The 18,502-nt window shown below is 62.7% G+C and overlaps 3 protein-coding genes across 5 annotated transcripts in view; 1 reads left to right on the top strand and 2 right to left on the bottom strand.

Moving 5' to 3' along the window:
- Positions 1-4,077: 4,077 nt before the first annotated feature.
- The window catches only part of LOC118160195 (DNA damage-inducible transcript 4 protein-like), a 17,211-nt gene continuing 2,786 nt past the window's right edge, over positions 4,078-18,502 (bottom strand). The window contains exons 2-4 of one of the 2 annotated variants that reach the window (XM_035314732.1): positions 5,127-5,140; positions 4,947-5,060; positions 4,078-4,716 (exon numbers count right to left, since the gene is read on the bottom strand). In XM_035314732.1, the coding sequence (XP_035170623.1) occupies positions 4,223-4,716; positions 4,947-5,043 (591 nt within the window). In that variant the 5' untranslated portion in view covers positions 5,044-5,060; positions 5,127-5,140 and the 3' untranslated portion in view covers positions 4,078-4,222. The other variant, XM_035314731.1, reaches the window with a different exon arrangement.
- On the bottom strand, positions 8,610-13,608 carry LOC118160196 (anaphase-promoting complex subunit 16). The gene is made up of 4 exons (XM_035314733.1): positions 13,518-13,608; positions 11,828-11,985; positions 10,975-11,049; positions 8,610-9,559 (listed from the first exon to the last, which is right to left on the bottom strand). The coding sequence occupies exons 1-4, from the start codon at positions 13,571-13,573 to the stop codon at positions 9,444-9,446; spliced, it is 405 nt and encodes a 134-aa protein (XP_035170624.1). The 5' UTR covers positions 13,574-13,608; the 3' UTR covers positions 8,610-9,443.
- The window catches only part of LOC118160194 (activating signal cointegrator 1 complex subunit 1-like), a 21,513-nt gene continuing 16,341 nt past the window's right edge, over positions 13,331-18,502 (top strand). The window contains exons 1-5 of one of the 2 annotated variants that reach the window (XM_035314730.1): positions 13,331-13,408; positions 14,369-14,484; positions 15,542-15,641; positions 16,278-16,375; positions 17,382-17,560. In XM_035314730.1, coding sequence (XP_035170621.1) covers positions 14,373-14,484; positions 15,542-15,641; positions 16,278-16,375; positions 17,382-17,560 — 489 coding nt within the window. In that variant the 5' untranslated portion in view covers positions 13,331-13,408; positions 14,369-14,372. Of the gene's footprint in view, positions 13,409-14,368; positions 14,485-15,538; positions 15,642-16,277; positions 16,376-17,381; positions 17,561-18,502 lie in introns of both variants that reach the window. The other variant, XM_035314729.1, reaches the window with a different exon arrangement.

The following is an 18,502-nucleotide window of genomic DNA, read 5'->3' as shown; positions in this document are numbered from 1 at the left end:
AGCCGCCACAACACGGGCTTGATTTTAAAAGTCGTCTTTTGCCTCCTTTTTATTTTATGGCACCTCCGTCTTTGGAAGGCACGGGGTGGAAGCACGGCGCTTTGGAAGAGCTCTTCATCGAGGCACAGCCGCCCAGAGCTCTTGGGGGTGGGGGGATGAAAGGAAAGCTCACGTCTGCAAGAGGTGCTGAATGGCTGGCGGAACGGCATTCCTCGCCCAGAGCCTGCCCGCCGAAACCTCCGGATTTGTGGAGTAGATTTCCATGGGTAACGTGATCGGATGCTCCTGGAAGCTGCGTTTCTTGATTTAGAATTGATTACCGAATTGTACATCTATAAATAAATGTTTATATCGTGAAAGGCTTCGGCTGTGCCGGCGTCGTGCAGGTCCCTGGGCGGCGGTGGAAGCGGCCTCGTAGGAAATGAGGACGGAGCAGAGGCGCTGACCCCACGGGAAGGGGAGCGGTGGCGTCCACCAAACTGCTCAGAAACCAGGTAACTCCCTGGTTATTTCAGTGTTTTTGGTTCTTTTTTGACTACACCAAGGCAGAACCGCCAAGCCCCAGCACCTGAGGAGCACCGGGAGCTTCGTGTGAGAGGGAGGGAGTGCGAAGGTGCTGGGATGAAGACGGAGAGAAGGGAGAGGTCGCTGAGGGGTGTGGAAAGAGAGGGGAAAGCCAAAACGCGGCCACGTCCCTGGCAGGAAGGGCAGCCTCGCAGCTCCGTTGGGCCTCCCGAGGCTGGCCTGGGTTGTATTTTTCTTTCCATAATTGTGCCTGGGAAGAGACTTGAGTCAACAGGCTCCTGGGCTCGCAGGAGCCTCCCTGAGCTGGCACACGTTTGTCCCCCGTGTGCGGACCGCAGCGAGCAAAGGAAGGAAAAGCTCGCCGAGGCTGACCTGAAAATGGCATTTCTCACCCCAGCCCTGTGCTTTCAGCTGCTCCTTTTCCTCCATCTGAGCCTGAGCTGTTTGTTGGGGGGTGCACCATTTTCCTCCTAACACTAGCCTCTTCCTCCAGGCTTCTGAAATGGGGAAAGCGGTCTTTTAGGCTTCTAAAATGTTGGGAAAAGCAGATGCGAGCCCAAAGTCTTGGCCCGAGCCCCTGCACTGAGGCATGTGGGAAAAAAATTAATAAAACAAAATCCCAGCATCACCCTGTCTCCTCCTGGAGGAACAAACGGCTGCTGTTTAGGATGGGATTATCGCTAATGGCTGCTAGCAGATTGCTAACAGCCGATTCTGTGCAAGCAATTAAATTAACAACTTAATATCCCAATTTGTAGCCCCTCCCGGGCCGGTTGGAAGCCAGACCCGACTGCCAGCCGCTCTGCACGCGCCGCTTTCCCTACCCAATTTCGGCTCCTGCGGCTCGCGGGGCCAACCCCAGCACCCGGCTGCGAAGGAGGAGCTGGGAGATCAGATGGGGGGAGGCAAATTTCCTGCTTCCCTCTCTATTTTCAGCACCCCAGGGGACAATTTGGCCCCTTAGGGCCCTTCCCTGAGACGGGGCCGCTTTTGGTCTCTTTCCCCCAGTTCCCCAGCAGTGACCCAGGCCAAAGCTCCCCCCTCCCGCCCAGCCCCACGCTCCCACGGGCCGGGATTTCCTCTCGTTCCCTTTCCCCCCGCCTCTGGAGCCGGGCTGCGAGGCTTTGATTTCCCCCCACCCAGTTCCTGGCAGCGGCGGTGACTCAGTGCAAACCGAGCCCCAGCCGCCGGACCCCTTGGTGCCTCGGTGCCCTTAATGAGCGGCCGCTAACGAAGGCGTGCTCTGGTGGCGGATCGATAGCGCCGCAGCTTTGGGGTGATTTTGCTGTGGTTTGGGCCGTGCCCAGGCTGGAGGAGCAAGAGCTGTTCCGGGTTTTGGTGCGCTCAGGGGCTTTCGGCGTGGGCAATTCGGGCTGCCCGTTAGCGCCTTCCCCACCTCGTTAGCCTGATTGGGAAGGCAAGCTTTTAATTGGGGTGGCTCCCACAGGGAGGGGATGGCCGGCACCCCGAGAGCATCCTCCTCCAGCAGGTAGGGAGCCAATGGGGCCCCGCTTTGGCACCGTCATTTATTTAATTTTTAAGGCTTTATGGCTTTGGCCGGCCCCACAGCCAGCCCCGCCGCGTCCTCGGGGGCCCCCAGGCACCCCTCTGCCTGCCCCGGCCCCAGGGAGCGGCTAAATAAAGCCTCGCCGGGGCCTTCTGGCACCTTCCAGGGAGCTGCCGAAGCGCCTCCCGCTGCCCCCGGGACCTCGCTGCCCCCGGGGACGGCAGGAAGGGCATTCTGCTCCAAACAGGGGCCGCGGCTCGGCTGCGGGGCTGGCTCTGTGCCGGGGGTGTTTGGGGTGGCCGCGGGGCGTTGGGGTGACGCGGCGCAGGTGGGTTTGGTGCTGTCAGGGTGTTTTTCTGAGTGTTCCGCGAAGCCCTGGGTCGTTCCTTGTCAGAGCAGCGCTGAAAAGCAACACCGAGTGCCCTGCGTGCGGCCAGGGGCTGGCATGGCGCGGGGTGAGCCCCTGGCGTGCTCAGGAGAGGGCAGTGTAAAAAAAATACGCCTAAAAAGCTAAAAATAGCTCCGAGCCACGCAGCCGGGGTGACGGTGACACCGCTGCCAGGGGAGCGACATGCCTGCTCCGTCCCGTGACACCGCTGTGAAGAACTGCCAGTCCTGCAGCGCGCCTCGGCTGCTCCACCTGGTTTTGGGGTTCTGGGGCGCCTGCGTGAGGGATTTTTGCACCGTGCCACAGCCCCCCGACCCCAAAAACGGGGCTGCCCTTGCGTGGGGCCGGGGAGGAACGATCCCAGCTCATCAGCCCCTGGAAGCGGCCCCGTTTTGGGACCTGGCGGGGACAGATGCCCTCGCACAACCTGGCTTTTGGAGGCGAGCTGCTCCCGGTGGCAGCCCCGCGGCGTGCGTGGCCTCGGCTCCAGGTGCCCGGGGCCGTCCCCTTCAGAAGCCCTGAGGAGCTCCCGCAGTCAGCGTCTGGCTGGAGAGGAAGGGGAAAAAAACACAAACAACCCCGAGCCAGACCCGGCAGTCGGAGGGCAGCGTGTAATTTTGTCTCTCGGCCTGGGTTTAGCCTCTGCACCTCACGCCTGACCCAGCGCTTTAATTACCCTGCAGTGAAAGCCTTCTTTCTGAGTCACCCTAATTGCGGGCTGCCCTAATTGCACTCAGCAGCGTGGATGTGAGGAGGAGGCGGCTCAGGAGCGTGTTCTGAGGGAAGCGCCGCCTGCACAGCCCAGGGCGGATTTGACAACCCCCAAGACCTCCCCCGTCTCCCTCCCTCCCCCTTTTACCAGACGCTCCTGTTTTTTTTCCCAAATTCCCCCCCGGCCACTTCCTTGTGGCTGTGGGTGACGGGGTGCTGCCACCCAGGCCTGACTCAGCCCCGCCTGAGTCACGGCCCCGTGCCGAGGCGCGCCGCGCCGCCTGCCCCTTCCTCAGACGGGGCTGCTGGCAGGGATTCCCCGGCAGGGATTCCCACGGGCGCGGGGCACGAGGGGGGAGCGGGGTCATCGGGGAGGCGGTTGCATCATCCCTCGCAGCCCAGGGAAGACAGGGAGGCGGCGGGTCATCAATCAGACAGGTTTTATTAGAAAAGTAAAAAACAATTGCATAGGAAGTCTTGCACTTGAACATCAAGTGTCTGAGTGTAAACTGTAACCGATGGAGCGCGGGGTGTAGCGGTGAGGGGTCCTGCCCTCCGTCCCCACAGCACCTCCACGCCCCTCTCCCCTGGGCTCTCCTCCCACGCCCGGAGCCGTGGCACAGCTCCAGGCCCCTCCTGCCACACCGGGCGCCCCGGCACAGCTGCCCAGGTGTCAGCAGGGAGTTTTGTCTTTGATCCAGGCTTCGCTCAGCTGTCGCTCACTCCCCCACGCGCGCCCTCCCCCAGAACCCCCAGTGATTACAATCGTTGTTACAAAAGACAAAAAAAAAAGATTAACCAGGAGGAGACCGCCTGCCCCCGCGGCAGCCCCGCTGCCGAGCCCGGGAGCGCAGCCACCGCAATCATCCTACAATCACGGAAGTGAGGCGAGCACCGTACGGCCCAGCGCCCGCCTGCCAGGGGGGCTCCGCGCCAGGGCCGCCCCGCAGGGCCTCCGCCTGCCCCGGCTACGTCCACCTACGCCCTACTCCAGCCTAACCTAAACTACTGCGGCCGCTGGGAGCCGCCACGCTCTAACCAGCTCGGTGAGCGTCAGCTCCTCCGAAGCACTCGGGTGAGCCGTCTCCCCCTCAGCACTCTTCGATGAGCAGCTGCTCGGAGCTGTACAGCTTCTTCTTGATGACTCTGAAGCCCGTGCTCAGCTTCAGGGACTGGCTGAAGCCCGGGGTGAACGCGGGCCCCGAGGCGAACAGTCCCTGGATCTTGGGCCAGAGGCGCGAGTCCAGCCGCAGCACCAGGGTGAGCTGGAAGGTGGGCACCACGGCGGGGTCCACGGCGATGTGCCCCACGTCGTGGCAGGCCTTGCCGTGCTCCACGCAGAGGTCGAGGAGGGCCCCGCGCAGCCCGCAGGGCTCACTGCAGGCCAGGCGCAGCAGCTCCGTCCTCACCTGCGCCACGAGCTGGGCCGGCATCAGGAGGCGCGAGCAGCGCTGGGCGCCCAGCGGCGCCTTGCCCAGGGTGGCCTGCACCAGCTCCAGCAGCTCGGCGCACAGCACCTCGTCCTCGGGGTCGTGCAGCAGCAGGTCCAGGTCCGGCAGCGAGGCCTGGTCGGCGGAGTCGGGATCTGCGGGTAAGAACGGGTCAGTACCGGGCAGCCGAGGGGCCCCACACGGCAGTTTGGGGGTTAAGGGGGAGGTGTGGCGCTCCCCCCCCCACCCCCCTCCCCCAGTGAATCCCCTCAGGGCCTCTCCCCACACCAGGCCCCTCTCCCCTCAGTGGGCCCCGGCCCCTCAAACCCCCCCCCCCCGGCCCCTCAAGGCCCCCCCCCGCCGCCTCGGGGCTCCCGCCGCTCACCTCCCTCCGAGCCGGAGGCGCTGCCCAGCGACTCGCAGTCGGAGCTCTCCATGCGGCCCCTGTCGCCGCCCGCCAGCCGCTCCCACAGCCCGGCCATGACAACGGCTCTAGCAGCAGCAACGCCGCCGCCGCACACCCCTCCGCCTCCTCCCTCCCGCCGCACCGCTCTGAGGGGACAACCGCCGCCGCCGCCGCTTATATAGACGCGGCGCGGCAGGCCACGCCCCCCGGCCGGCCTCCTCCGCCAATGGCAGCGCGGGGCACGTCCGCGGCGTCTCTCCTGCCCGGTGACAGCGGGCACGCGCCGCCCCCCCTTCGCCCTCCTCCCCCCCCCCCCCTCCCGGCCCCTCGCCTCAGGGCTCGGCCGCGCGCGGGGGCCGGGTCCCGCTGGGCTCCGGGTCCCGAAATGGCCACAAAATTCGGTGTTTTCACACATCTCCCCGCCCGCCCTCGCCTTCCTCGCCTCGGCAGGGCTCGGTGCCGTGCCGGCGGGCCGGGAGCTGGGTCAGGGCTGGTGCCGCCGAGCCGAGGGGCTGCCATTTTGTGGCGGCCGGGGGCTCGGTGGCGAGGGCGGCGCCGCTTGTCACAGCCATAAAACACTCCGAAATGTCCCCAAAAAGCTTTTATTTACCGCAGGTTGAGGTGGTGCCTCCTTAGCGGTAGGGGCGAACACCCCCCCCAGCTCCGTGCCCCCAGCTGACAGAAACGTGCGCCGGGCTTTGAGCGCTGGCCCGGACACACCGGGACGGAGCCGGCTTTGCACCAAGTCACCTCACGGCCTCACCCCTCCTCAGGGCCCAGCTGCCCCTGCCAACGTTCGCCGAAAAGAGATGGGGAACAACACGGGGTCAGAAGGGGGGAAAATGGCAAACGAGTGAAAAAAAAAAAAAAAGAAAAAAGGATATCAGGGACCACATCTTGCTGAAAATAAGCTTGAATTCAAACGCGGCCATGCCAGGCTGCGCCGAGCGTCAATGTTTTTCTGGCTTTGGCATCGCATCCCCCCCTCTCCCTGCGGCCCTCCTGCGGCGGAGCCCCCCCAGAAGGAGGCTTTTTGGGGCCCGAACGCAGCTTTCCCGCGTTCAGCCCCGCCGCTTCCCCTCCCCGAATGCCCCCGCGGTGGGCCCGAGGGGCTGCGCGGCCGCCGCTGGGCGCGGGCCTGCTTGTGCAGGAACTTTCTGGACAGCCTGTTCCCGGCCCCCCCCCCCCGCCGAAGATGAGGCTGGCTCCATCACGCCGCCCTGCTGCGCTCCAGGGGCCGGGCCCGGGGGGAGGCGAGGCGAGGGGGCTCGGCGAGTGCCTCGGCGCACGTCCACGGCGGGCGGCGGATTCCTGCCCCGAGGGGGGCTGCAGCTGCCCAGCGCGCCCCCTGTCCTCGCCAAAGTCCCCAGAACCTCGCGGTCAGGCATTATTTCTGGATGCGGGATGGTGTGGAGGGGGGGGGAGGGCTGCGAGTGCCAAAAATCTGCCTGGGGACGTGGAAGCGAGGCACGGGCGTGCTGAGGGGGGGGCACGGAGCATCCCCTCTGCCCGTGTGGGCTCCCAGAACGCGCCCCACGAGGCCTGCCCACGGCGGCTGCTCGCGCCCCACGGCCAAGCCCCCCCGTGCCGGGGCCGCACGCACGGCGCTGGGGTTTTGTCCCGGCGCGTGCCTTGGCTCCGGCGCGAGGCCCGGGGAGGGAGGCGGGCGCGGGGCTGCGCCGGTACATGGCGTTCTGCCGCCGGCACCCACAGGAAAACCAGCGAGCAGCCCTGAACGAGGCTCTTTGTTCGTGTTTTTCTTTTTTTTTTTTTTTTTTTCCTTTCCACTCCCCTCACCGCCTCAACTTTTTGCTCCCTTCCCCCTCCGCTCCCAGCTGCGGCCAAGCCTCAAAATCATCTCAGAGCCGCCCGAGACCCCCCCCCCAGCTGCGGGCACGGTGCTACAAAACCCCGAGGAGAGGTTTGGTCGCCCCCAGGCCCGCCCCACAGAGGCACAGAGCAGAAATTGGGCTCTCCAGGAGTTTCCAAACCTGCGCTGGGAGCAGAGGGAGCTGTGCAGCAAGCCCTCCGGTCCTCTGGCTGCCTTACATAAAGTGTTTACCGAGCGGGAGGAGGGACGGGCCGACAACATGTTTTTGCGTTTGTCATACTGTACACGATGAACTTTTCACTTCCTCTCAAGAGCGCTCGCACACACACGCGTCTATTTTGGTGCTGCGCGCATACAAACAAGCCATGTACGGCGGGGAGCCGGGGTCGGGCCTTGGGTCTGCTTGTTCCAGCCGCAAGCCCAGCAAACACCAAGGAACAGCTGGAAAACGTGGGGAGGGAGGGGGGAAAGGGGTTGTGCGGGGCTCCGGGGGGAGATCTCGGCCCCAGGGGGCTCGGGACCCTTTGTCAGGCTCTGAACGAGGGAGATTTGGGTACCTGAGCGCTGAAACGTCCGCCCTCAGCAGCTTGAAGCAGCTCGGGGACCTGGCCTCAGCGCCAGCCCGCTGCAGGCTGCGATGCCCTGGCACCCCCGCAGCTGCAGGGGCGGAAAAGTTTAATTTCATGCAAGAAAAACCCCAAGGTTTGTTTTTTTTTCTTTCTGTTTCCAGCTCTGCTGCTCGCAGCACGTAGGGCGAGGCTCAGCCCGAGCTCGGCCTGCGGCAGGTAGCGAGGGGAGCCGTGGGTGTCGCAGCCTGGCGATACGGGGGTGTTTTGGCCAAGGTGGGGCCGGGCGGCTGGGGCGAGCCGCATTAAAAATAGCTGCTTTGAAACGAGCCGAGAGCTGAACAGCTCCCTTCTTTTCAAAACCCACCCGGTCTCAGGTGGAGTTTGGAGAGCGAATGGCATCAGCTAAACGGGTGGCAGGTGAGGAGAGCTCAGGGCTGCCCTGCAGGAGCCGGGGAGGAAGCGTGGGACCCGGCCCGGCCGAGCCGCCGCGCTGCGAACCAACGCCTGTAAGCGGTTTCGGAACCGGTAGGGTGAATTCTGCACGGGCGCAGAGCTGCACCTTCGGCTCGGGGCTGGCTCCTGTGCGGCAGGAGGAGGCTGGGGCCATGGCAGGGCAGCGCGGTCCCCGCAGCGGATCCTCGGATGAGGGTAAGAGGAGGAAATCTGGCGAAGAGGGCACGGGCAGCCAGGGGCTGGCCCCGCGGCGCTCTCCATCACGTTCTGTACCCTTTTGTAGGGTTTTGTTACCTGTGAGCTCAGTGCCTCTCTCTGAGCACTGAAAAGCTGGCTGCGACACCAGGACCGATGTATAAACAGAAACAAAAGCAAAGCGTGGCCGCACGCTTTTCCTCCTCGCTCTCGTTACCGCAGGTTGCTGGTGAGGCTGCTGAAACGCGTCCAGATTCGATTGCCTCTCGGTTTCAATCCAGATGTGGCTGGGCTGAGATCGTTGAGTTAAAAAAAAAAGCAAGCATGTGGTAAGTAAGGTAACGAAAGTGGAAAAGTGAGGCAGCGGGATTGTTACGCCGTACAACTGCTGTCCCCCTGCTGGCTGGTAGGTGGGAAACGACCGTGGAATGGTTACGCCAGGAAGCAGAAATCCAGCGCTCCTTCGGAACAGAAGTGAGGTACGAATGAAAAACAAGATGACTAGAACGGAGGGGTGTCAATAAGGGTTTTCTGCCCGTGGAGTTGAATCGGGATTACAATCTGATTTAAGCCAGTCCACAAAGCAAGCGTGCCTTGATGTCTCGCGGAGGGTATTTTTAATGGAGCTCAATTTTACCAGTACAACAGCCGAGGAGCCTCAGAACTTCATTACACTGCACTCAACAGCTGACGGGTTCTTTCATCGGACCCCCCCCAGGCTGTGAACAGAGGAATGATTCCAAAGACAGAATGATTTTATTATCACGGAGCAACCTAACGCGTAGTGAAAAGGGATTGGGGGTACTCAGGGTACAGCTTCCGCACTGCAGAGCGATGCCCCAGCAGCTCTGCGCAGACACCAGAGAGGGGAGAAAACGGCCTCAGCAACGCCTGAGGCCCTGCTGCAGCAAGCCTCACCGCCTGCCCCTTCCCGGCTGGCCCAGGACGGGTCTCATCCTGCCAGTTCCCCAGAGGGAGGGCTGGGGCTGAAGAGTGTTCCTGGCAGGGCTTCGTCCTGCTGCTCTGCAGAGGCCTGGCTCGAGGGGCAGGAACGCTCGCCTCCCGGCCAGCCCCTCAGCGGCCCTTCCAGCAGGGCTGTTACTGGGCCGCCTCCCCCACCACCGCGCCGCCTTCCCCTCTCTGTCCGCAGTCAGGCTGCGCTCCGGCTTCTTTAAGTCTCATCCCCTTTTTTCAGCTGTAAAAACGGAGCCCTGCCAGCCCGTGCCACCGTGGGAGACTTCCAGAGGGCCGTGACTCCAGCGTACAGGCAGCGCCAAGGGGGATCTCCCCCGACAACTTAGAAAAGAACAACAAAAAGCCCGGTCCTGCTGATGCGGCTGTAAGCGTCCTGATAAGTGGGGGCGCGTCGTGAAGTCGGGCCCGGGAGCGCCTTTCCCCTGCTCCCCGGCAGCAGCCGTCCGGCCGCGCTCAGCCCGAGGAGGGGGTGAAGCCCAGCAGCTGCTCGATCGGCTTGTACCTCCACTCGTCCGCCTCCAGCTCCTCCACCAGCCCGGCCAGTTTTTCCATCCGCGCCACTTGTTGATCTGCGAGAAGTTCAAAGGTAACCGCGGTTCGCAGCGACGCTGCGATGAAACCTTCCGATGAGACGCGAATCCCCGGCCGTCGGCGGGGAACGGAGCGTAGAAGAGACCCCAGCAAAAGCCGGCCCATCGCAGAACCGCTCCCTACAGCCCGGGCAAGCGGCGAGAAGACCTCACCGGATCCCACCCGCCAGCAAAAGGCTTTGCTGCTCCAGCTGACGGTGGTGCTGTGTTGTACCCACCCCCGCCTCCGCCCTAAAAATCTCGGCGGTGCCAGGGAACCACCAGGCCAGTAAGGAGGGGAGAACAGCCTGGGGCTCGCTCCTTCGGCGTGAATATTGCTGGGGCAAAAGAAGAGAAGCTTGAGGGAAGGCCTTGGCCTGCGCGGAGCGTGAGGAACTCCTGGTTTTAATGACGGGCCTTTGAGAAGGGCCTGGGTGACTGCACCAGAAGCGCTCTGCGGCCAGGGCGCGCTAATGCCACGGGTGTCAGCCAGCAGAGGCAGGCTGCCCCCCCCGGGGTTCCCCAGGACAACTTGTTCCTCTCAGCTTTATTTAAAAGCGGCCGTGCGCTTGGCACGCGGGCTCCATTCTCAACGAAATGAGCCGCGGCGGTGCCGGGATGAGAACAGCCCCTCCTTCCTTGGCTGCGCGGCAAGTTTCCGAGCTCGGCGGCCTCTCGGAAAACCCTCCCCGTGGGAGCCCGCCTGCCAGAAGCGCGCAGGATTTGGGCCTCAGAGGCTGGGCGCTGCCGGGGGTGCTGTGCACACCCCACCTCCTGCGACGGGAGCGGCCGAAGGAGCCGGCAGAAGGACGACCTCCATCTTATTTTGAGCCTTTCCCCCGGGGAGGCGCTGCAACCCGCCCGCTGGCGGTGAGAGCCGCGGGAGCCGTGGAAAGCACGGCCCTCCAGCTCAGCCGTGCCCTTCAGGCCAGGGGCGCGGGATCCCGGCCTCGCGAGCGCACCCGGAGACTTCCTCCGGGCGGAGGGCAGGAAGCCTCGCCGGGCTGAGACAACACGTGGAAGTGCCCGTCCTAGCTGACGAGAGGCGGGGGCCAAAAGGATGTGACCCTTCGGGCAGCCGGGCTCTGCCCGACGTCCCGGAACCAGAGCCGCCGCGCAGACAAGCCCGTCGTTGGGTTACCGACCCCCGGGCTGCGGGCGGAGAGCCGGGGAGGGCAAGAAAAGTTGAAGCAACGCTCTCGGGGAGGGACGGAGCGGAGCCCGCCCTGCCGCTGCCCGCCAGACACTCGCACGGAGCGCCGTGTCGTCTCCCAGGCACCTCGGGAAACCTCGCCTGACCCCGCCGGTGTCGTGAGAGCTTTAAAAGGCCGCTCTGCTTCTTTGTGGCCGGCGCCCCGGAAGGTGTCAGCCTTTTTCCCTGCTCGGCGCAGAGCCGCGCAGCGCTGGGTGCTTACCGTGCTTCACTTGCTTTAACGTAGACGCAACCTGGTAGCTGAAGACAGACTCGCAGAGGAACCTTTCCGAGCCATCTGTGAACAGAAGAAGGGAGGTGGTTTAACCCCTGCTCCGTTTGGGGACGGAGCAGCCCTGCCCAGGCGCTGCGGCGCCCCTTCTATTTTGACATTTGAGGCGTGGGTTTCCCCCTTGGTCTGCTTTCGAGACTTTCTCCTGCGCCGAGCCCGCCCAGAGCTTCAGCTGGGGCAGGCGGCTGGCCGTGCTACCCGGGAGCTGTCACCTCGGGTGACATTCCTGAGCACGGGGCGCGAAGCGGCCGCTGCCACGGGGCCGCGGGTGACAGCAGGTCTGGTCCAGCCAGCTCCGAGAGCCGCCGCATCCACGCGCCGTGGAAAAAGGCTCAACGTGCTCCCCTCGCTTCTATAAGCAGCGCCCAAAGGCCAGCAACGGGAGCCCGCGGGCACCCTTCCAGGCACCGAGCGCGCCGCCGCGCTCGAACAACGCCCTGATCGCACGGCTGGCGGAGAAATCGGGCACCTGGAACACCGCCGGTTGTTCTCCCTGTCCTCTCCAGAAGGAACCCCGGCCCCTAGGGGTTCCTTCAGCAAGGCCTCAGCTCGGCTGGAGTGCCAGAACAAAAAACCGAGGTGACAGCAAGAAAAGTCACTTCCTCGCAAGTGGCTGCAGGGAGGGAGGGAGGCAGGGGTGGGGCCGCCGCCAGGGCCATGGGAAAAGCCGCTCCCGCCTGCCCCGGCCCTGGCGCTTCCTTCCTCCCCCAGCTTTTGGCAGCGTCTGAGCGGGCCCTGGGGCTTTGGGGGGAGGCGGGGGGCAGAAGCTAGGCAGCACCATCACCTTCCAGCATCTCCCCGGCTCCTTTGGGGTAGGTGAAGAGGGCTTTCCGCGGCGGCGCCAGGTCCGAGACGCTGAAGCCGGATCCCGTCACCGAGCTGCCGCTGACCCCGCCGGCGGAGGAGGAGGAGGAGGAGGCGGCCATCTCACCCCGGCCCAGCCTGCAGCGAGGGGAGGAAGCAGAGTTAGGAAGGGCGCCTCGGGGGCTAAGATCCTCATTTCTGGGCCACGACACCGGCGCTAACGGTGCAACCGAGGGCACCTGCCCCCTGGGTCTGGGCGCGGGGCAGCAGGAAGCCGGCCGCGGGGAGGACGCCCCCGCCTGCGCACATCCGTCCCGGGCCCCGCCGCCGCCGGAGTTTCCCAGGGCACGCGGCCAGGGAGCGCGCACGTATTTCACGGCCAGCTCCGAAACCGGACGGAGAGAGGGGCTTCGCCGCTCCGCGTCCTCGGGGTGCGGGAGGAGGACGGGGGCACCCCGCCAGCCGGCCGGCCCGCGGGCTGACCCCCCGCCCCCCCCCGTGCCAGGGGACCCGGGAATTTCGCGGGATGCCGGAGGGCATAAAAATAACCCGGCGCGGGTCGCTGACCCCCATTCGCTGGCCTTCAGCCGCTTGGCTCTTCCCCCGCTCCCGGGGTCATAAAAAGATGAGTTTCTTTAAAAAAAAATTTGGCCCCGTTTCCAGGAGCGTGGACACGGAAGAAGCCCTCCTCCCTCCTAAAACCTGGCAGCTCGCAGGACTGCCAGCTCCCGCGCGGCATCCTGTGAGCAACGCCGCGCCTCGCCTGCAGCAACCGCTGCGGCCGTTGCATCAGACGCGCCCTCGCTCCTCAAACTAGGGCGTTTGGCCCCAAACCGGCAGGCAGCCGTCTGCAGGAGCTGCTGGCACGCGTTTTTCTTGGAAAGAGGTGCGTGCCTTTGTAATAACGGAGCACTGGGCACTCGTTACGTACCTGACAGCACCGACGCCGCCGCTTTTTGCGCCCTTGGTGCCTTCCTAAGCTTGCTGCTTCCCCATTACCCCCCACTCCTTTCGGTGCTGTTCTCCCACCTACTTCATACATTTCAGCAGCCTCTTCGGGCTACACAGCTTCGGAAAGCGCTCAAGGATTTGGTGGAGAAAACGGCTTTTTTTTTTCATCTTTTTTTTTTTTATTATTATTTTTTCGGAATCAGAACCCGTCAAGTCGTTCGCAGCGGGCCCGCGGCCGTTTCCTTTGTCGCGTGTGGGGCAGCGGGCAGGACGGGCCGTGAAGGAGCACGCCCGGCCGAACGACACCTTTAACGGCACGGGATGGCTCGAGCCACAAGGACCCCACAGCCCCAGCTTTTTATTTTAAACCCTTCTGGGCCGCTCCGGCCCCGGCCGCCTCAGCCGCCCGCCATTTTGTGAGGGGCCGGCGGCGCCGCACCGCGCATGCGCCGCGCAGCCCCCTGCCCACACCCCGCCGCCTCAGCCGCCGCACCGCGCATGCGCCACGCACCACCCCCCGCCCACCCGGCGGCCGCCTCAGCCGCGCCACCGCGCATGCGCACAGCTCCTTCAGGGCCCCTCCCCGGCTTCCGTAGCGAGCGGCTTGGAGGTGAGTGCGACCCCCGGCGCCGGCCTCGTCGTTGCCCCGAGCGCTTTCCCCTCTCCCCGCCCGCCCTTCCCGCCGCTCTCCGGTCGCGGCGGCCCGCTCCGGGCCTCACCTGGGCGCCCGCACCGCTTGGCGCAGGCGGCGGGCGGGATCGCGCTCGCGGTGCATGCTGGGGCGGAGGGCGGGCGGCGGGCCCCGCCCACTTCCGGGCGCTTCGGGGAGGGGGCGCGGTAACCATGGCAACGGAGCCCGCGCGGGGCGGGGCCCGGGGTGCCCCCCCCCCCCCCCCCCCCCCCCCCCGTATCAAATCACGATCGTAGCGCGATTTGGGGGTTTTTTAGGGAAAAAAACAGCGTTAAATTGCACAGCACCACGGCCCTGCTTGGCATAGACCCGGCCCGGGGGCAGCGCGTCCCCAGGGAGCAGCCCCCTGTGTTTGTTCCCCCCTCAGGTGCTGCCAGGGCGGGCGCAGCCCTGACAGGGGCGACTTGTTGGGCTCCAGCACAAATTTGCGGCGAAAACCCTAAAACGCGGATTTCCCCCTCGTAACGATTTGGGCGCACAGATGCGGCACCTGACACGCGCCCCCCCAGCTGTGCAGCTCACCCCGCCGCTGCCACGCGTTTTTCCACACACAGAGCTGGGCTCCCCGCGATTTTGGGGGAAAACCGCCCGGGTTTCACACGCAGCTCTCCGACCCACCCTATTTCCTCGCAGTGCCCTTTCAGTTTTGCCCTTCCCGTTTTAAAAATAATCATCATAAAAGCTCTACGTAAGCTCCGAGCAGCGCAAAGACCGTAGGAGGCAGTGCATCCAGGTGCTGCAGCCGTATGGGGCTGAAGGGACCTTAAATGCCCAAATACCCAGCGTGAGGCCAGCCGGGCGGCTGGAGGGGACCCTCGGCCGTTCTGTGCGAAAAGCGGGGCAGGAGACACGCTTGGCTCTGTTTCTCAGCAGCAGCAGCGCCATGGACGTCCTGAGGCCCGCCCTGATAAGGATCGGCGGGCGAGTCTACAGGAAGAACCTGCTTCACGAGCAAGCCCACCAGCAGGAGGAGGAGGACGAGGACTTCTATGCAGGTGGGGCGTCAGCCTTGGTGTCCCCTCTCTGTGCCTCTGCAGTGAGATGTTAAAAAAGGAGAGAAGTGCTTTGCGACGGCCCCTGATGATCCTGCTGACCAGAGGGCAGACGTAAACCTGATTACCTAGGGTTTGGGTGGCTCTGCTGCCGACCGTTGGCCACGTTTGCTGGCCCTGGAAGACCTCCAGTAAAGGAAAAGCACAGTCGAGCTTAGATCTGTTTTTCCCAGATCTGTTTTCCTGAATGGCCTTTCTTTTCGGCAGCGGGACTGTTTGCAGATACAGCAGGACTGGAGGCTGTTTGCTAACGTTCCTCTGCCCTGGCAGTGTTGGCCCCTAAAAAACTGGGCCTTTTCCAATGCACATTTTGGGAGGTGTGAGCGATTCGGGGGCAGAATTCTTCTTGTCCTGCTTTGCTTTTACCTTTCTGCCTGTGTGCTCGTTGTAGTTTTGCCTGAGTTGTGGGCACAGAAAAGTCCCGCTGATATTTCTCAAGCAGGGAAGGTTGTGTCTGTTGTGGCCCCTTTCCCCTTCCACCCTGCCCGTCAGCGGATTGAACAAAGCTGTAATAAGCCGCTTGCAGCCCGCAGCCATCCTTATTTATGTTTGGAAGGAGAGAGAAACCCCTGCTTCTTTCTGGAAATTACGTTGGGTCCTAGCAGGCACCAAAACACGGTACCTGGAGCCTTGAGACGAAGCTCTCCCCACCTTTTATTTTTGTTCTTCTGCGGCTGTAAATTCCCGTCTCAGCGGGTTGATGGCATCCATCCTGCCAGGAGAGCAGAGCATAACGTGGACGAGGGCATTTCTCCCACAAACTGCAGTGGGGAGAAAACTTGGGCTGGGGCCGTTGCCTCCCTGTGCCTCCCAGATCTAGAAGATCTGTTTTTCTGTTTTGCACAGCTGGTAGTAAGATGAATTTAAAAGCCTTTAGTTGCAAGGGAGGGGGCCCCCTTCGTTTAACCTTGGGAGAAGAAGATTGTGAGACTGTTGACCTACATAGAGCGCTGCCAGGCTTTACAGCGGTTGTTCAAGGTCTGCTGTTCTTTTCTGGCAGGGCCTGGCGACTGTGCAGATGAGCCGTGCGATGCCTTCGTGGTGGAAGAGACCGAGAAAGGCTTCCAGTGCAGAGTGGAGGTGCCCAGCCCGTTATACAAGTGAGCCTATGTGTTTCTGGTTTCCTTGAGCCCCCTCTGGCTGGGGCAGCGTTTCTGTGCGGAATATTTGGCGGGGGGGGGGGGGGATCAGGGTAAGCGGCAGAGCTCTGCGATGTATCCTGTTCTGTGAGCGTCCCGATTCTGGGAGGGGAGAATTGGCAAAGCCTTTCTAGTGCAGTTGTGCTGTGCTTGACTCCTAGCGCTTGCTGTGACACAGACAGCAGGTGGTGCTTTCTGGCTGGCAGGGGAGCTTTTGAGCATCTCTTCCCTTGAACATGAAAGCATCGGGGAGGGTGGAAGAAGGGGAGGAGGAACTGGGGTGAGCAGCCTGGCAGGGGGGGGTTGTGAAAGCCTTGGGAGAAAGCACGTGCCTGGAATCGACTGTTGGCTCAAACCTGATGTTCACTGGGAAGCCTGGAGCGTTCAAGGCTTTATCCGGTCAGTTTTGACAGTTTTATGGGTTGAATGGTTTTACGGTGGGGGACAAAGGGAAAACACGGGTGATAAACGTGCAGCGGCAGGATTTGCTGGGAAGAGCTGTCACAGGCCGACCGCAGCAAGCCAGCGTCTGCTGCCTGGGCACCTCTGATGGGGAGAGGGCCAGCGAGTGACTCTCTTCCACTTTTATGCCTCCAGATATATAATCGGGAAGAAAGGAGAAACCAAGAAGAGACTGGAAACAGAGACTCGAACCTCGATCAGCATTCCCAAGCCTGGAGTCGAAGGGGAAATCGGTGAGCCTAGAATCAGCGTTCTCTCATCGGCTCTTGCACAGACCCGCTTTGAGGGGGGACAGGGAACAGGAGGTGCTTTCCTTCAGCTCCCGCACCCGGCACTCCCGCTGACTTCACGGGAGAGGAGGCGTTGCTTGTCGGGGCTGGCCTGCGCAGGTTGCTGCCACAGTGGGTATCCAGAGGGCCCCTCACACGCAGCCCGTGGGTAACCGGTGCTGCGTAGGGTTACGATTTACGACGGGGCTCTGAGGGCTAGGTGCATCCAGCTGTCACGCCGCGCAGGAATGTGGTCGCACTTCTCAGTAAGTGGGCCTTGACTTCTTCCCGAGGACCGTGAAGGGCTTTCAGGAGGGCTGAGAGGTGTTGAAAACGTGTAATAATAGCAAGGCAAGAAAATCGCGCTCCTTGCGGTTCGTTCCTCTCCAGCTCAAGTGTTCTCCGTTCGGGGCCTTGAAGTGCGTGCACAAACGGTGCAGGCCTCCTTGATCTTTGATAGGTTTCCTTCGTCACTTTGAGCGAGAGCCTGCCTTTATGGGAACTCGAAATGGTGCTCTAGAAATCTGAAGAGCCACTGAAGTGAGCGATTCTGTGCTATTGTTTTTGCAGACGCGCAGAGCTGGCTTTCCTGAGAGCAGCGGGGTGCCTCTGATGGCATCATCCTGCCTTTGCAGGGGAAAGCGCAGCCGTGTGAGGCGTTTTAAGTCGAGCAGGGAGTCTGGCATGATTTCTCTGTGCGTGGCCGGGGGTTTTAATTCCTGTCCCTTCTTCGGTGAGCCCTGGGATGGCAGCAGAGAGGTGCTGTTGTGCAGGTCATCCTACTTCTCCCTTGGCAGCTCCAGGATGAAATATTCTTACCTTTGCAATACCAGTGCTTTAAAGCACACGGATAAACCCAACACAAAACCCCTGTCCGTTTAGCTGCTGTTTCTTTTACGTGGGCATGGGTGTCAGCAGTCTCCCCGCAGCTTCCTGAAAACCGGACGGGTCCTGCTTTGTTCCCCTGCAGTGATTACGGGGCAGCAGCGCGGCGGCGTCATCTCGGCCCGGACGCGCGTCGACGTTCTGCTGGACAGCTTCCGCAAGAAGCAGCCCTTCACGCACTTCCTCTCCTTCGCTCTCAACCAGCCCGCGGTCCAGGAGAAGTTCCTGCAGTTCAAGGAGGAAGTGCTGGAGAAATGCTCCAAGGTTAGCACCCGCGTGGGAACTGGAATCAAACGAAAGCCCTTCAGCGGTCTCGTTTCTCGAAGCAGCTTTCTGGCGTTTACCCGGGAGGCCTCACCCTTCATCGCCTTTCCTAGCAGGGCGTTTTTAACGGGCCTTTTGCCGAAGCTGGTGGATCTGCTGGTGAAATCTGGGGTGTGGAATGGCTTCCTTAGTTGATTGTTGGTAAAATATTCCGTCCTCCTTTGACATTTCCCTAGGTGGGACGATATTCTGTTCAGCTAGGCGTTCAGCTAGGCAAGGGGGGTGAGGCCCCCCTCGTGGCGGCTGGAGGTTGGGCTGCGCGTGCGCAGCGGGGTTTTGTGGGCTGATGGATTTACCGCCAGGTCCCCCACCCCTGCTCGCGTCTTCCAAAGGGGAAAGCAACCTTGCAAATAGCTCCAGAGCTCCCCTCGCCTGGGTCTTCGTGCCTTGCGTGTGAATTACCTGGGATCTGGGGAAGGTGCACGTCTTGCCAAAGTTACCGTGGCCGCTTGCATGCCAATTGTCTCGTCTCTACCAGCAGGCTTTGCAGTTGTGTCTCTCCTGGCAGCTCTGATTTAACTCCTTCTCCCCCAGCTGCCTGTTTCCCTGACACCGTAGGAGCCGTCCGTCACCGAGCTTTCCGCACGATGTTAAATAAAACTGATTCTGGCTGATAAACCCAGGAGCTGGCTGCAAAAACCTTGCCTGGCGTCCGTGGTGGCCTGGCTCCCTCTGTTGGCTGCCGGTTCCGGTGCCTGTGGGGGGACGCCACAGCTGTGGGGAGAGAGGGGGCTTTTTGGGGGGCTGCTAACTTCAGCGTGGGGCTCTGGCAGTGCCCGTTCGTGCCGTTGGCCCTGGGCTGAGACTGCTGCTTTCAGCCGGGTGTTTCTCTTGCCCCTTACCCCTCCTAAACGGGCTTGTGGCTGTTGCAGTCCTTCTGCT

This window comes from Oxyura jamaicensis, unplaced genomic scaffold (genome assembly GCF_011077185.1).
Source record: "Oxyura jamaicensis isolate SHBP4307 breed ruddy duck unplaced genomic scaffold, BPBGC_Ojam_1.0 oxyUn_random_OJ106628, whole genome shotgun sequence".
In the NCBI taxonomy this organism is placed as follows: Eukaryota; Metazoa; Chordata; class Aves; order Anseriformes; family Anatidae; genus Oxyura; species Oxyura jamaicensis.
Note: the sequence above shows the minus strand (reverse complement) of the source record. Positions and strands in the feature narration are given on the sequence as shown.

What these genes read in the sequence shown, in the direction of transcription:
- LOC118160196 (XM_035314733.1), bottom strand. Translation starts at nt 13,573, where the DNA reads ATGCACCGCGAGCGCGATCCCGCCCGCCGCCTGCGCCAAGCGGTGCGG. An exon ending in AGCCGGGGAGATGCTGGAAG is followed by an intron (nt 11,050 to 11,827) that starts GTGATGGTGCTG and finishes TTCTGTTCACAG; the next exon opens with ATGGCTCGGAAAGGTTCCTC. An exon ending in GTTAAAGCAAGTGAAGCACG is followed by an intron (nt 9,560 to 10,974) that starts GTAAGCACCCAG and finishes AACTTCTCGCAG; the next exon opens with ATCAACAAGTGGCGCGGATG.